This window comes from Anomaloglossus baeobatrachus, chromosome 11 (genome assembly GCF_048569485.1).
Source record: "Anomaloglossus baeobatrachus isolate aAnoBae1 chromosome 11, aAnoBae1.hap1, whole genome shotgun sequence".
In the NCBI taxonomy this organism is placed as follows: Eukaryota; Metazoa; Chordata; class Amphibia; order Anura; family Aromobatidae; genus Anomaloglossus; species Anomaloglossus baeobatrachus.
In genome coordinates, this window is record NC_134363.1 from 142027993 (window position 1) to 142046216 (window position 18224).

General features: G+C 45.6%; 1 protein-coding gene across 1 annotated transcript in view; it reads left to right on the top strand.

Annotated features, from left to right (window-relative positions):
- The first annotated feature begins 229 nt into the window (after positions 1-229).
- The window catches only part of LOC142256477 (cysteine-rich motor neuron 1 protein-like), a 33824-nt gene continuing 15829 nt past the window's right edge, over positions 230-18224 (top strand). The window contains exons 1-3 of the mRNA XM_075328187.1: positions 230-541; positions 6428-6607; positions 17455-17592. Of these exons, the coding sequence (XP_075184302.1) occupies positions 253-541; positions 6428-6607; positions 17455-17592 (607 nt within the window). The 5' untranslated portion in view covers positions 230-252. The remainder of the gene's footprint in view (positions 542-6427; positions 6608-17454; positions 17593-18224) is intronic.

An 18224-nucleotide genomic window follows, 5' to 3' on the forward strand; every position in this document is an offset into this window, starting at 1 on the left:
AAATATCTGAATTTTTATATTCTATTTTGACAATTTAACAGTGTGGATGCAGTGTACACAGAGATGTCGATTTCAGTGAACATTTCCATTTTGTTTGTATGGATCAGGTCAATGCCACTGTGCAGCTTACTGCACCAACTATTGTGCAAAGAAATCGTTAATCATTAAAAAACACTTTTTGCTGAAAGTTTTATTTTGAAGAGAGACAGAGAAGACACCAGCCGAGCCGAGGTCCAGTGCAAATTAGCGACAATGATGCTGCTTTTCTTTTTGCTTTTTCTTTTTTCATCTTTTTTTCAGTCTGCACAGTCAGCGTACAACTGCACAGCATGCGAAGAAAGAAAATGTCCACCAATGATAACGCCCTGCCCTGGAAGGGAAGCCATAGATCCATGTGGGTGCTGCCGACATTGTGCAAAGCAAGAAGGAGAGATCTGTGGAGGCCCAGACTGGGAATTTGGTTATTGTGATAGGTACTATAAATGTGCAGCCATCAATGGCACAGGACTGGTGGAGATCCCCAACATAGGAGCCTGCAAAGGTAAGTCTACTGTTACGGAGCATTAAAATTAGTGACAGTATCAATACATATACTGTACCTAAATACTACTTCAAAAGTCTCCAAAAAGCACTGAATATATTTGTTTGGGGACAACTTAGACCACGGATTAACTTCAACTTTCTAACTAGATGTAATTCGAGAGGAGGTACAAGAAAGCCTAATGTTCAATGTTGTTACCAAGGGGTTCTTCGCTCAAGAATCAAAGACTGGAAATATAATGAAACAAGGGATGGGTTGAAGTTGAAAAATTGTCATCTTTCATACCCCTAAACTCATTACCAATGGTTTCCCCTCAGATTAGACCTCCAATCTATGACCTTCTACCTTTGATGGAATTCCTATTGCTATTCTGGGATAAGTTCCATTCAAAGTGGGATCTCTCATACAGACTGGGTCTTAAGAGTCCTCAATTTGACAAGCCTGAAGTGGGATCTCTCACACAGGCAGGGGCTTATTATGAGTCCTCTCTTCAACAAGCATGAAGTGGGATCTCTCACACAGGCAGGGGCTTAGAAGTCCTCTCTTCGACAAGCTTGAAGTGAGATCTTTCACACAGACTGGGGCTTATAAGTCCTCTCTTCGACAAGCCTGAAGTGGGATCTCTCACACAGACTGGGGCTTATGAGTCCTCTCTTCGACAAGCTTGAAGTGAGATCTCTCACACAGACCGGGGCTTATGAGTCCTCTCTTCGACAAGCTTGAAGTGAGATCTCTCACACAGACCGGGGCTTATGAGTCCTCTCTTCGACAAGCCTGAAGTGGGATCTCTCACACAGACTGGGGCTTATAAGTCCTCTCTTCGACAAGCCTGAAGTGGGATCTCTCACACAGACTGGGGCTTATGAGTCCTCTCTTCGACAAGCCTGAAGTGAGATCTCTCACAGACTGGGGCTTATGAGTCCTCTCTTCGACAAGCCTGAAGTGAGATCTCTCACACAGACCGGGGCTTATGAGTCCTCTCTTTGACAAGCCTGTTTTTACCCCAATATGAGAAGGGATTCCTTCTTGGTATGGAATTCAGATCGGACTAGGACAGGTGATGACTGACTCTTCAAAAATCTCCTCTTTATCTCCAGGGGGCCTTCCCGGGGAGTTTGTACCATTGCTAGAGAATATGCAACTACAAGTCTTCCTTTGAGCAATGTTCCCTCAATGACTGCCTAGTTCTATTCTTACTATTCCCTACGAGTCCGGTATTTGAGTTGGACCCTGAGTGTCTCGTCAAATCCAAAATCTGGGCCTCTAATTACCTGCCCCTTATTAGGTACTCTTCTCATTTCTTCCTACAACTTGTCCCTTTTATAGCATACAGCCCTCTCTGTCATTAACTCCTTCCTATCAAAGGGGGTACCAGGGAAGCTGTCACTAGGGTCACACTGCCACCTGGTGGCCACACATCAAACTGCGTCCAACTTTATTATATACCTGTACATCGTCTGTTACCTCTGCTGTAGTTGCAGAGCCCTAGACCCAGTTACAGACTGGCTCTTCCAAAATCTCCTCTTTGTCTGCTCTGCTGGGGGATCTCCCATGGGTGTCTGTACCATGGCTAGAGTATATGCAACTACAGGCCTTTCTTTGAATAATGTTCCCTCAATATCTGCCATCTTCTATTCCTACCTCATTTGAGTCCCTCCAAATCCAAACTTCTCCACCTTCTCATCTCATTTCTCAACTCTACAATATCCTGATGGATCCCGGTGAGCTTGGATGTCTTGATGTATGTCAAAATGAGCTGCAGATTACTTGTCAGAGATAGATTGCCTCAAAATATTTACATTGACTCATACGATGTTAATAGCATGTTATGCTCAAGAGAAGAACTTTAAGATCTCACCTCGCTAGTATTGATCCCATGAGCTCCAACACATAATTTTACCAGTATCTTCCAATCTGTTGGATATGTGGAGTTGGAATTGGTAATATGACCCATACGTCACGGGTGACAGACAGTCCTGGTATCCAGCAATAGAAGGTCACAGCGTTTGCTGTGCAAAATGCTCCGACTTTCTATTACTATTGCTGTCAGTATTCAGTGTACTACTTTATCCCCTCTGCTGGGTTTTCCTCCTTTTCTCTTTAGGACTCAGCGGAGCTCCTCCTCCCTTCAGCTGTTAATCATCTGTATTTCCCCTTGGGTTTAATTACTCTCATTTTCCCTGGACTTCTGCTGGTGATTTTAAATTCCTTCACAATTTCTGGATGCAAGCAGGCGGCTTGCACTCATCTGTAGGATTACCAAGGGCCTAGCTCTAGGGTCATCATAGGGTCAGGTATCCAGCTCGACGTATAGGTGCATAACCTATCTAGGGTGGTGAGGGACCCCAGGGGCAAGCAATAGGTTTGATCAGGGGGTCATCATCTTCCCATTCCCTAGACACAAGGTTTCCCTTCACTTTTGCCATTCACTTGGTACGACTGTGACACACGTAACATCCTTCTCCCCCCACCCTTTTATTTCTTATATTCTCTTCTCTTTTGTCTCCTTTCTTACCTTTAATGTCAGCTTCTAGGTCAAGACTTCCTTTTTGTTGTAATGTCCCACAACATATTGCTTAGCTAATGCTTATATATGATAACTCTCATTGAAACGTGTAGCTATACTTGTTTCCCACTCTGTATTTTGTGAGCAAAAATTGATCTACAACCTCACTCTTAATTCCCTGTGCAGACACACAGCCCAGGAAAAGCAGGCTACATCAAATAAAAAGTTTTTTTTCACCTAATCTGTAAGCAACAATATGTAGAGATAGAGACCCTGATTCCCCTGATGTGTCACTTACTGGGCTGCTTGCTGTAGTTTTGATAAAAGCACTATTTTTTCAGTAGAAGATTATCAGAGGAGGACTGGACCTAAACCTTCTGCCAGGAAGTCCTCTATATTCATGAGTTCTTGTTGACCGCCACCACTGATTGGCAGCTTTCTGCCTATGCACAGTGCACACAGAAAGCTGCCAATCAGTGGTGTGGGTTATACAGAGCTCAGCATTCAGAAACCTGGTAGATCTGCAGCAAAGAAAAAAAAATAAAATGATATCATTAACCCCTTCACCCCTGGGCGATTTTACTTCCCTTCTTCCAAGAGCTATAATTTTTTATTTGTCCTCCAATCTTGCTATATAAGGGCATATGTTTTGCAAGAAGAGTTGTTCTTTTGAATGGCACCATTAGTTTTACCATATAGTGTACTGGAAAATGGGAAAAAAAATTCCAAGTGCAGTGAAATTACAAAAAAAATGCAATTGCACAATTGTTTTGGGGTATTTTATTCTCCGTGTTCACTATATGGTAAAACTGACATGTTGCTAGGATGCTCATGTCAGTACAAGTTCGTAGATACCAAACATGTATAAGTTTACTTTTATCTACAGGGTTAAAAAAAAATCAGAATTTTGTCCCAAAAAAAAGAGGAGCGGTTTTGTCGCCAATTTTCCAAACCCATAGCGTTCTCATTTTTTGGGATCCGGGGCTCAGTGATCACTTATTTTTTGCATCTTAAGCTGATATTTTTAATTATTCCATATTTGTATAGATCAAACATTTTGATTGCCTGTTATTGCATATGTGGAATGTTGTGGCAACCAAAAAACTGTAATTTTGTCGATTGGATTTTTTTTCTCACTACGCTGTGTACAGATCAGTATTATTGATTTTATATTTTGATAAATCGGGCATTTCTGAATGCGGCGATACCAAATGTGTATTTGTTACATTTTGTTATTGTTTTATCTTCAATGGAGCGAATGGGGGGTGATTGAAACTTTTAGTTCTTTTTCAAAACTTTTTTAAACTTTTTTTTATTGATTTTACTAGACCCCTTGGGGGACTTTATGACTGCGGTGTCTGATTGCTTCAGCATTGCTCTGATCAGGAGATTGCAGCTCTCCTGTGAGTAGCGGCGCTCTGATGACTCTCACAGAAGGTGAGGCTTGGTAGCGTCAGGGGTCATCAGCTGACCCTGTGTTACCATGATAACACCATGGCGCCGCGTGATTATGTAAGAGCAAGGTCAAGATGCAGCGCACAGAGAAGGAAAACACAGTGGTGATGCAACAATAGTCATTAACACACAAGTATGGGGTGGGATACTACGGGGAGTTACAGTTTTTTTAGTTCTCAGCAACACAGTGATCAATCAAGGCTCTGTCTACAAACTTCAGGGAGGGAACACTCCTTCTGCTAACTCGTGGCCCATATTATCTACTATGGGGAAGAACATGGACGAGTCAGGGCCTATGTTCATAGTCCTTAGCTACTAAACCTACATCTCTATGGGTTACAGTAGCTATACCCTGAAATGAACTACTATCATCACAATCCCCGCATAAAGTACCACACGGCCAGGCAGGAGGTAACAGCCCGGTGGATTCGGGTCACCCACGGCCGGCTATCTTGACTGGAGACGTCTGCTGCTTGACCACGTAGTCTGGGCCGGGAGTCTTGACTGGCGTAGTAGGAGTCTGGGTCTTGACTGGCATAGTGGGGGTCTGGGTCTTGATCGGCGTAGTAGGGATCTGGGTCTTGACCGGCATAGTTGGGGTCTGGGTCTTGACCAACATACCGGGGGTCTGGGTCTTGACCGACATACCGGTGGTCTGGGTCTTGACCAACATAGCGGGGGTGTGGGTCTTGACCGGCGTGGTGGCGGTTTGGATCTTGACCGTTGTAGCGGGGGGGTCTTGCGGGCTGTCTTCAGGAGCTGACTGGATGGTATGGGGGCTTTCGTGCTGTCTTCAGGGGCTTGCTATGCAGTGCGGGGGCTCGGAACTAGTGGACTACCTGCCTCAGTCTGCTCTGAAGCCGTTTCTCTGCTGCACTAATCTGCTACTCGGGAGGCTTCCTTCTTCTCTTCTGCCTTTCACTTCCTCGCGCTTCTCTCACCTTGTGCCAAAAGACCTCTTCCGGTCCTTTCCAGAGCTCTTCACTCCTCTTCCTCTTCAATTGAGTCTAGAATGTGCGGGCTCCTGACAGGTTAGTGGGCGTGACCGGCTTGGTTAGTGGGTGTGGCGATGTTTTTTCCTGTCCACTATAATCATGCAAGTGGGGGATTCACCCCCCTGTAATCCCAAATCTGGGGGTCTTAGCCCCAGACCTCTGCTTCTATTATAATCAATTCTTTGTCCATGTGGACTTAGAAAAACAATGTTTATTCCATCTGGAATCCTCGGGTTGGAAACATCAAGCTGCATTTTGACATGCCCCATCACATGACAAGGTATGTCATACCTGTCAGGAGCCCGTACATTCTAGCATCTACCCTTCCTCTTCCCTTGTCTCCTGCTGAACTGGTCTGTCTCTCCAAAGCCTTCCCCCGGGAACCAATTCTCCAATTTCTAATTCCTAAGTTACTACTTGTCTTCCGCCTATTCTTTCTTCGGTAAGCAGAGGGCAGTGTTCAACCACTAATTTTGCATGGATCGTTGTGCCCAAATTCCTACAATGGCGTCACGGGGCTGCTGATAGCAGCAGGGAATGGTGTGATCCCCACTGTGGCACTTTAAATCGCTCTGTCAGACTTACGAGTTAGCAGATGCGGGCAGATCTTCGATCCACCTGCGCCTGATAGCCACATTTGTCTGCTGATCAGATCAGCAGACATGTGCGGGGACTACTGCGGGCTTGCAGTTACCGGAGGGAGGCGACCAAGGACGTGCCAGTACGTCCTTGGTCGTGAAGGGGTTAAAACTGCAGCAAATAGCCCGGTAACTGACACATTACTGCAATCCAGGTCTCTGCCCATATATCATGCTGCTCTTAGAGCAGGGAGCAAAAACCTGGTGACAGATTTATTTTAAATATTACATGAGTTTTATAAAATGTGCATGCACATCAAACTCATTTTGTCCTTCTTTTTCTCCTCTTCAGATATGCCTGGTTACAGCCTTCCATCATACTATGCTGAAGATGATGATGAGATCTGTCCAAAGCAGTCTGGCTGTTATAAGGTCATGGGAACGTGTGACTGTGTAACTAAGCGTACATGTCTACCAGACTTCACACTTGACAATTACGATCGTCTATATTGCGATCCCATGTACGATTCACGTAAGTTTAGTAATAGGTTTTAATCTTATACATATTCCATAGCCTTTGTACTCTTGTATGTGTGTATATATTATATATGTTTATAACCATTTCCGGTGACTTCCTCTTGAAACTCATCAAGAGAATGCCAAGAGTGTGCAAAGCAGTAATCAAAGCAAAAGGTGGCTACTTTGAAGAACCTAGAATATAAGACATATTTTCAGTTGTTTCACACTTTTTTAAGTATTTCATTCCACATGTGGTAATTCATAGTTTTGATGCTTTCAATGTGAATCTACAATTTTCAGAGTCATGAAAATAAAGAAAACTCTTTGAATGAGAAGGTGTGTCCAAACTTTTGGTCTGTACTGTATATATATATATATATATAGAGAGACACCAGAGCCAACAATGCAGACGAGCTGAAGGCTGCTATCAAAGAAACCCAGACTTCCATAACACCTCAGCAGTGCCACAGGCTGATCGCCTCCATGCCACGCCGCATTGATGCAGTAACTCATGTGTGTCGCCCAGGGAAAGGGGTACTTGGTCCCTGGCGGTTTACTACTGGGATTGTCACTTTGGTGGCCGTTGTCCGGTCCCGTACCCTGGCTGTTTTTTTTTTTTTTTTTAAACTTTGAATTTTTATTGAGATTTTCAATTTACGTTTTTCATACATAAAATAAAACATAAAATTCACAATTCTTATCGAACCTAGACAAACAATGACAGGACAGGTGAGGAGGGTTAGGAGGGGAGAGGAGAAATAGGAGGGAAGAGGGAAGGGTTTCAAGAGTCCATGCTCCTTCCATAGGACCCATAGGCCTCAGTCTCACAGATCCTCCTGTCCCGCAAAGTAGTCCCATGGTGCCCACACGGCCTGGAAACGGTCAACTGTGTCATGCAATAGTGCCGTGAGATGTTCCATGCGTCTAACGTCCAGTAATCTATACTTGAGGCTCTGGAGTGAGGGTGTCCCTGGCTGCCTCCAATTCTTTGCAATTAAGCATCTGGCCGCCGTAAGGATGTGGGACAAAAGCTTAGAGGCCGTTTTTCCCAATCCCCCATTCCCAAGACCCAGAACATAGATCAGGGGATCAAGATCAACCTCTATATATAGTACTTTATGGATCAACCCTCTAACCCGCTCCCAGAAGGGGACTATCCCTGGACAGGACCAGAATATGTGCAGAATGGTGCCCCTGCCTCCCCCGCATCTCCAGCAACAAGCCGGTATGGAGGGGTCTATGCCATGAAGGAAATCTGGAGTGTGGTACCAAAATAGCAAAATTTTATAGATATTTTCCTTATATAGTGTGCATATTGACGTCTTGGCGGCGTTTCCCCAGATTGCTGCCCATTCCTGAGGAAGTATCCGCCTTCCCAATAGAGACTCCCATTTCCGCATGTATGGAAAAGACCCCTCAAGCCCCTCCCGTGAATCAGAAAGCAAAATGTAAATTTCCGAAATCAGCCCCTTAGTATCAGTGCCCCTTCTGCAAATTTTCTCAAAATCTGTGGGAATCGAGGCCCCTGCCCTGCCAAACAAGGAGCCAGCCAAGTCTCTGATCTGCAGATATTGGAAAAACTCTCGATTAGAGAGAGAGAATTTATCTCTAAGGTACTCAAAGGAATGGATCTGCATTGTACTTCCATCTATAATGTCTGCAAATCTGAATAGACCTGCCTTGAGCCAGGGGTGCACCATGTCCGACTCCAGACTGCTTGGGAGCAAGGGTTGGTATATGAAGGACACCAGAGGGGAGCAGGGGGATGCCAAAGGAAATCTTCTAATGCAAAATGCCCAGAGGTCCCTAGTGAACTGCATCGGTCCAAGAAGAGGGGGGGGCGAATCACACCGGGCAGGGGGCCACAGGAGCGCGTTTGGATGTATAGGCGCCAGCCAAAGTTTTTCAATCTCAGTCCACCTGTTGTATGCCCAAAGGGACACCCAACAGGGGATCCTCCTAAGATGGGCCGCCCAATAGTATTTTAGGATGTCCGGGACAGAAAGCCCCCCCCCTGTTTCTCCGAGCCATCAACACCTCCCTGGCCACCCTATGACGTTTGTTACACCAAATAAATCTAAGGATAGCCGCCTGAAGGGACTTCAGCTCCTTTATTGGTACCTTAACTGGGAGGGTTTCAAAGAAATATAATAATTTTGGGAGCAAGCTCATTTTAACCGCCGCAATGCGCCCCATCCACGAAAGAGGGAGGGGCAACCACTTGCTCAAAAGAGTTCTCAGCTCTCGGAAAAGGGGGGGGGAAGTTAAGGTTATAGAGGGAATCATAAGTAGATGTGAGGTTAACCCCCAGGTACTTGACCGCATCTGTCTTCCAACGAAACTTAAAATTCAAACGCAGGTAATCCAGGGCCACCGGGTCGAGATTCAAGGGCATTGCCTCCGTTTTGCTAGAGTTGATCTTATACCCCGAAAGGCTCCCGTACCTACCCAAGGTGCACATTAAAATTGGAAGGGACACATGGATGTTAGTAAGTGTAATGAGCACATCGTCGGCAAAAAGCGAGATTTTAAACGGTTTATTCCTGACCAGGACCCCCGAGATGTCTGGGTTGCTCCTGACCGAGGCCGCGAGGGGCTCTATGCATAGCGCAAAAAGGAGGGGGGACAGGGGGCACCCCTGCCTGGTGCCATTGGAGATGAGAAAAGGCTTAGAGATGTGGAGGGGGAGTTTGATAGAGGCCGTAGGAGCGCTATACAGGGACTTCAAGGCCCGCATAAAGCCACCCGAGATCCCAAAGACCTCCATTGTCTTGAAGAGAAAAGGCCACGCAAGGCGGTCAAAAGCCTTCTCTGCATCTAGACTCAACACCAACGCCTGTTGCTTCGTCCGATTTGCCACATCCACCAGGTCTATGACCTTCCTGGTGTTGTCCCCCCCTGACGGCAAGGGACAAAACCCACCTGGTCTTTATACACGAGTTGGGGCAACCATCGATTAAGCCTGGCCGCCAAGAGCTTGGTGAACATCTTCAAATCGGAGTTCAAAAGGGCTATTGGTCTATAATTAGCACAGTCCAATGGGTCCCTGGGTGGCTTGGGCAGGAGGATTAAATGGGAGTGTAGCATGGATGGAGGGATAGGGTGACCCTGAAGGAAAGAGTTAAACAAGGCGGCCATGTGTGGGAGGAGCTCCGCCGCAAACACCTTGTAATAAAAATAAGTAAAGCCGTCCGGGCCCGGTGACTTCCCGCCAGGCAGGGCTTCCAGAACTTGCTCCAGTTCCTCTGTAGTAATCTCTTCATTCAAAGCCGCGGCTGCTCCGCAAGGCAGTGAAGGGAGCTCAAGGGCCGAAAAATAGTCCCCAAGTGCCCCAGCCCCGCGCGAAGCCATGCCCGGGGGAACCGGAAGGTTATAAAGCTTGTTGTAGTAATTGAAAAAAATGTCAGCTATTGAAGCGGGGTGATAGTGGATAGTTCCCTTTTCATCGCGCAGAGCCTGAGGGCATGAGGATGTAGCGCGCTCCTTAAGCTGCCTGGCGAGTAAGGTATGAGCCTGATTACTCCTTTCATAGTATCTTTGTTTGGAAAAGGTTAGCAATTTTTCTGCTCTGCCAATTGCCAAGTCTCTCAACTTTTCCCTAAGGCTGATGACTCTCCTAAGAATAGTCAGTGATGGGGCAGCCGCCAGTCTCCCTTCCTGTAGCTTAAGATGGGCCGTTATAGAGTCCCGCTGGCTTGTGGCATTCTTTTTAGCCCTGGCGCCCTCTCTAATGCATAGTCCCCTCATCACTGCCTTGTGAGCTTCCCAGAGTGTTGCCGGCGACGTGACCGTGCCCGTGTTCAACTGAAAGAATTCGACCAGTTGCTTATTTAAAAAGGCCCTAGTGTTGGGATTTTTGATCAGAGATTCATTAAGGCGCCAATGCTGAGGCCTAGGTCGAGGACCATCTTTCTTGAAGTCCATTATGAGTGGGGAATGGTCTGACCACGTAATGGATCCCATTTCCATCCTCTCAAGACGCCCCAGCAGCTGTGAGTCAATGAAAAAATAGTCTATTCTGGTGTGCGTCTGATGCGGATGCGAGTAGAAGGAAAAGGCCTTCTCTCCCGGGTGGTCCACCCTCCAAGCGTCGTATAAAGCCCCTGATCTAATGAGCCTACGAAAGTCCCGGGACAAATTTTTCAAAACACCCGATGGAGGGTGTCCACCCACAGAGAGTCTGTCGGCCACCTCCGAAAAAGGGATGTTAAAGTCTCCCCCCAACACCGTAGAGGCCGGTGCCAGTCCGCCTATCAGATCGAGTATTTTCTTAAGAAAGCGTATCTGCCCTTCATTAGGTGCATAAATGTTGGCCAGTATGTGCGGGGATCCCCCCAGTTGGCCCTCCAAAATCACATATCTACCCTCTGGATCGCAGTGAGAACCCGTAATTTGTAGAGGACAACTGGAGGATATTAAAATAGCAACTCCCCCCCTCTTGGAGCCCGAGTAAGCCGAGTAATGGATGGGAAAGCGGTGGGACGCAAATTTGAAAGTGTTTGATTCCACAAAATGTGTTTCTTGGATAAAGGCTATGTCTGCACCTGATGTTTTCAGTTCCTGTAGCAGCAATTTCCTCTTACGGGGTGAATTCAGACCATTTACGTTAAGAGAGATAATGCGGGTCATATCTAAAACTTAGAAGTAAGAAAAAGCTAATGGCACACCTATACCGTCGGGGGCATGACTTCCCCTGTGAAGCCGGCCAGAGGAGATGGTCCATACGACAAAGGGCCGCAGCTCCCAGGGACTCTAGAAGGGGTGGTACCTGAAAGGACACATAAGGAAAAAACATCGGGGAGGGGGGAAGACAAGGACAAACATAGAAATGAAGATGAATTAAGAACATTAACCAAAATGCATAAACCTTAGGCATAGATTCCCGGGGGGTCAACCCGGAAGGGAGAGACCTAGAGGGAGGTTCCCCAACCCGTCTGAGCTAAGAGAGCCACCCACCTCACTCCCCAGTAGCCCTCCCACGGGGGTCAGTCCAGTGGGCACGGGCCCGTGCCAAAAGGAAACAAGGGAAAAAAAAAAACAAAAAACCTCAACCACTAACTCCAAGTAAGGGGACCGGGCTCCCGCCAACCCCCCTACCCCCCACGGCATCATTGTGGCTACAGCCCCCCCCCCTTATGCAGCTCAACAGACCCAGAGGGCCGTAGATGACACAATGGACAGTCAGAGGCTTGCTGTAGAGAGAGTCACAGTATCACAAAGCATGCTCAGCCACTGGAACTCAGAGGGTATAAGAAATAGGCACCAACCAGGTTAAGAAGTGTCCTCAACGGTGAGCCGGGGAGGGGAGCAACCCGCGGCCCCTACCTCCTCTCCCCCCCAAAGCCCCACGCCCTCCACCCCTCACCTTGGACCACACGGGAGGGGGCAGCCCTTCCAACCTTTGCAAGTCCCAATCTGGGATACGGACCGCTGGAATGTCCAGTGCTTCACAGAACAGAGTGGTATCTGCTGGAGTGCGAAGGGTCGCCGATTTACCCCCTCTGCGCGCTGTTAGTGCAAACGGGTAACCCCAGCGGTATGGAACCTGGTGCTCCTTCAGGCTCGTGAGGAGGGGTTTGAGGTGCCGCCTTTTCTGGAGTGTGATGCGAGAAAGATCCGGGAAAAGCTGGATTTCCTTGCCATTGAACACAGGTGCCGTGCGCCTCATTCTAGCCTTAGCCATGATCAGTTCTTTGGTGGAGAAGTCGTGAATGCAACAAATGATGTCCCGGGGTTGGGTGGATAAATTCTTCGGCTGTAAAGCCCTGTGTGCCCTGTCCAGCTTGATGATGTTAGAAGGGGGAGCGTCCAACACTTCATTAAAGATGGAGTTTGTGTCCTCGGGCCCATCTGACTCTGGGACCCCCCTCACACGGACATTGCAACGGCGTCCTCTGTTGTCGAGATCCTCTATGTGAGACTGCATATCCTCCATTATTTTTTGTTGCGATGTTGCCAGTTTGTGTAATTCTGATACATGGGATCTGGTGATGTCATGCTCTTCCTCCAGGGATTCAATTCTGCCAGACAATTGCTGCAAATCTCTCCTCACTTCAGCTATTTCTGACCTGCAAGTTGCTTTAACCTCACGTATGAGGCATTGAAAGTCCTCTTTAGAAGGAAGTTTACTTATGAAATCATGCATGTCCTTATAGGAGGTGTCTGGCCCTTTAAGGTGAGCACCTGCAGTAATAGACGCTGGAGTATTAGTCTGGTGCTGGGGAAGCTGGGAAGGTTGATCTCCACACCGAGGCCCAGAGGGGGGAAGCAGGCTGCTCTGTTCCCTGATATTACCAGCTGTAGCTGCAGTCCCTTCTTCTCCTGGCAGTGGGGAGGGCTGCCCCCCGACCTCCACCTTATCTCCCACCGCCACTATGTGCTCCTGGGCCTGCTGCTGCTGTGCCTGAGGATCCGATGCAGCGCAGGGCTGCTGAGCCAAGGCATCCCCTGTTGGATCTGCTGCAGGGACTCCTCCACTCCCCCCTGTGTCCCCGCTCACCCACTCCTCCTTCTCTTGCTGCTTAGCAGGCCGGGCCGGTGCCTCCATTTCCCCTCCATGCTCCTGGAAAGATGGCGTCTGGGCCTCCCCTGGACCCTGTTCCAGGCCCAAGAAAGTATCCAGCGCCGTGGTGTGCAGCGGGGGGGCCACCGATGCCTGCTGCGACGGTTTAATCCTCCGTGGTCCCATCCTGAGAGCCGGTGAGTAGGTTTGTGCTTATGATAAGTGCTGATTTAGCTGAGGGTCAACAGGAGCTCCTCTTCCCCACGTCCACTCAGCTCAGCATCCTGGACACGCCCCCCTGGGTGTTTTTTTAATGGGGAGCATTTACAGGAGAGATGGAAATCATTTGTGTCACGCCACCTGCGGGTTGCGGTTAATATGGGGGAACTGCCGCTGCTGGATTGGTTACTCCTAGGGCTGGTGGTAATGGCCGCTGTGGTGGTAGGCCCTCCGCAGGTAGGGCTGAGCCTTGGAAATGTATGATGGAGAAATAAGGGAGGCCACACCGTGGGTTGTAATTAACAGTCTCTACTCACTCTTGACCCTCGGACGGCTGGTTCAGGTCCCTGTAGTTCCAGTGCCAGTTGATGACTCAGTTGCTCTGTCCCCGGCACCCCCAGTGTGGTTGGGTCCCTGTAGCGTGGAGCATTTGGGGCCCGACTGTCCCTTTTTGTGGCAGTCTCCTTGTCCGTACGGCGGGCATTGTGGACCCTGTAGGGCTGGTCTGTGTCCCGAACCCTGATCCTTGCTTTACTGCTGGTGCCCCCGAACCTGTTGTTCAGTGAGGTCCGTGGAGGTCCCCTCACTGTGCAGGTATTTGCCAGACCATATGAAACTGGCATCTGACCTAGGGCCCTGTGCCCCGATGGTGCTCTGGTCCCAGCGGACTCGGGTGTTCCTGTCCTGGCGACCACTCTCCTGTGCCCCCGGGTCACCGTTACACGACCCAGCTCTGAAGCACCTCTCTTCACTTCCCTCTCTACTTCTTACTGTGTGCTGACGCCTCCCACCAGGCTGTCTAGTACCTCTGGTCTGGCTCTGCCCTCTAGGTGGCCATCCCCCAGTGTCTGACTAGCCAATTTCCCCTGGTGTAGGATTTTGGTGTGTGTGGGTGTTGCTGGCACTGGTGTTCCAGGTCCCAGGGGGTAGGCCCTGCATCCTGGACACATCCTGGACACATGCAAAAGGGCCCCGATCAAGTATTGAGGCATTTACTGTACAGACTTTTCAGTAGGCGCCAACATTTCTGAGTGTAAAATCATTTTTTCAGTTGATCTTATATAATATTCTAATTTTCTGAGATAACGACTTTTGGGTTTTCATTGGCTGTAAGCCATAATCATCAACATTAACAAAAATGAACACTTGAAATAGATCCCTCTGTGTGTAATGACTCTATATAATATATATGTATGTCCGGGATTGGCATCTGCATCGTCGCAGCTACAGCCACAAAATTTTGCACACTCACACTTCTGGACCCCGAGAGCATCATAGGCTATGTTTTGAGGGGAAATTTTAACCCCGCGCTTTACAGTTATTCACCAAAAAACCTGCCTCCATTAAAGTGAATGGAGCTGGGAGCCACAGTGCAGCCAGAACTTCAGAAGAATGCGCAGCCATGCCCTTATATGGAATGTTGGCGTGTCACAATGCAGCCAGGGAAAGAGACAGACACAAACAGGGAAAGAGGCAGACAGACAAGGTAAGAAACAGACATAGACAGGGTAAGAGACAGACACAAAGAGACAGACACAGACAGAGAGACAGACTGACAGGGAAAGAGACAGACAGGGAAAGAGAGGGAAAGATAGAGACAGGTTAAGAGACAGACACAGACAGGTAAAGAGACAGGCACAGACAAAGAGACAGACACAGACACAGGGAAACAGGCAGACAGGGAAAGAGAGGGAAAGAGACAGACAGGTAAAGAGACAGACAAAGAGACAGACACAGGGAAAGAGACAGACAGGGAAAGAGAGGGAAAGAGACAGACAGGGAGAGAGACAGACAGGGAAAGTGACAGAGATAGATAGACAGACAGGGAAAGAGATTGAGACAGACGGAGAAAGAGACAGAGACAGTCAGAGACAGACAGGGAAAGAGACAGACAGACAAAGAGATAGAGAGAGAGAGAGACAGAAAGATATATACAGAGGGGGAGACAGACAGAGAATGGGAGAGAAACAGAGAGACAGTTACTATCCCGGGCGTCAATACATTCTATTTATACATTCTATCCCGGGAATGTTAATTCATTCTATTTTGTTAACAACAGTTATCAACCCGGGCGGGTAGTACAGCTAGTCACTCTATATAATAAATAGAAATAGATCCCTCTGTGTGTAATGACTTTATATAATATATAGGAATAGATCCCTTTGTGTGTAATGACTCTATATAATATATAGGAATAGATCCCTCTGTGTGTAATGACTCTATATAATATATAGGAATAGATCCCTCTGTGTGTAATGATTCTATATAATATATAGGAATAGATCCCTCTGTGTGTAATGACTCTATATAATATATAGGAATAGATCCCTCTGTGTAATGACTCTATATAATATATAGGAATAGATCCCTCTGTGTAATGACTCTATATAATAAATAGAAATAGATCCCTCTGTGTGTAATGACTTTATACAATATATAGGAATAGATCCCTCTGTGTGTAATGACTCTATATAATATATAGGAATAGATCCCTCTGTGTGTAATGATTCTATGTGATATATAGGAATAGATCCCTCTGTGTGTAATGACTATATAATATATAGGAATAGATCCCTCTGTGTAATGACTCTATATAATATATAGGAATAGATCCCTCTGTGTAATGACTCTATATAATAAATAGAAATAGATCCCTCTGTGTGTAATGACTTTATATAATATATAGGAATAGATCCCTCTGTGTGTAATGACTCTATATAATATATAGGAATAGATCCCTCTGTGTGTAATGACTCTATATAATATATAGGAATAGATCCCTCTGTGTAATGACTCTATATAATATATAGGAATAGATCCCTCTGTGTAATGACTCTATATAATATATAGGAATAGATCCCTCTGTGTAATGACTCTATATAATAAATAGAAATAGATCCCTCTGTGTGTAATGACTTTATATAATATATAGGAATAGATCCCTCTGTGTGTAATGACTCTATATAATATATAGGAATAGATCCCTCTGTGTGTAATGATTCTATATAATATATAGGAATAGATCCCTCTGTGTGTAATGACTCTATATAATATATAGGAATAGATCGCCCTGTGTGTAATGACTCTATATAATATATAGAAATAGATCACTCTGTGTGTAATGACTATATAATATATAGGAATAGATCCCTCTGTGTAATGACTCTATATAATAAATAGAAATAGATCCCTCTGTGTGTAATGACTTATAATATATAGGAATAGATCCCTCTGTGTGTAATGACTCTATATAATATATAGGAATAGATCCCTCTGTGTGTAATGACTTTATATAATATATAGGAATAGATCCCTCTGTGTGTAATGACTATATAATATATTGGACTAGATCCCTCTGTGTGTAATGATTCTATATAATATATAGGAATAGATCCCTCTGTGTGTAATGACTCTATATAATATATAGGAATAGATCCCTCTGTGTAATGACTCTATATAATAAATAGAAATAGATCCCTCTGTGTGTAATGACTTTATATAATATATAGGAATAGATCCCTCTGTGTGTAATGATTCTATATAATATATAGGAATAGATCCCTCTGTGTGTAATGACTCTATATAATATATAGGAATAGATCCCTCTGTGTGTAATGATTCTATATAATATATAGGAATAGATCCCTCTGTGTGTAATGACTCTATATAATATATAGGAATAGATCCCTCTGTGTAATGACTCTATATAATATATAGGAATAGATCCCTCTGTGTAATGACTCTATATAATAAATAGAAATAGATCCCTCTGTGTGTAATGACTTTATATAATATATAGGAATAGATCCCTCTGTGTGTAATGACTCTATATAATATATGCTTTCCATTTTAGTATTGTAGCTCAGAACCTGTATTGTGCCCTATAGGAAGGTCAAGATTAAAATGAGGCAGACCAACAGCTACATTTTTATGTACTGTTAAAGTAAGCCGAACTAAAGGACGACTATTTTTTTCCATAAAATGAGCTAATTTGATATAAAATGCATTATTTCTGGCATCTGTGTCCCCAACAATCTCAATAATGAGCAACCTTTAGTCCACTGTATTAACAGGACTGAGGCTACGCAGGAGTAAATCTGTATTAATATGTCTTTTTTTTTCTCTTTTTTCTTTTAAAGCTGATTTTGAACATTTATTTGAATATCGTTGCACCAACCATGGCTGTGACCTTGTGGACAACGAGTGTAAATGTGAAAGTAGCGGATGTGACCGAACTTTTCAATACAAAGATAGAAAAAGTTGCTACAAAGTGATAAGTATGACTTTATTTTTTTACATGATGTAAAGCGTTATACAAAGTGTGTGTCTATATTACCCCACTAAGGTGGAATAAATGAGGACTGGAATACAGCCCAGAGTCAACTCGCTGGAGTATAGCACTCATGATACCGCTCTGATCATTCAACTTAATGGTGCAACTACTACCAGTATGAGTCAGGTCAATGTATTCAAAATGATAACTGGGATGTGATCGGTCACTATGAGAACTATTTCCAGATTTTACTATTTTCATACTGTTTTCCCACTGCTTATTTTCCAGTTTTTCATTGGAGAGAGACTTTAAGTCAAAGTGAAGAAATACCTTCACACCTTTTCATTATATCCATTTAAAGGGAATCTGCCATCAAGCTTTTGCTACCTTATCTGAGAGCGGCATAATATAGGCAGAGAGATCCTGAATCCAACGTTGTATCACTTAGATTACTGGCTGCAGCAATTCTGACACAATCAGAATTTTTAGATTTAGCAATACAGAAGAGCTGAGAGAGCTGTCTCCGCCCACACCAGGCTCTCTACAGACATTGTATATTGACAGTGAGCTGCCAATCAGAGGAGGGGGTGTTCTGGACTGCTGTGCACGTGGCATTGTAGTCTAAGCAAATAAAAG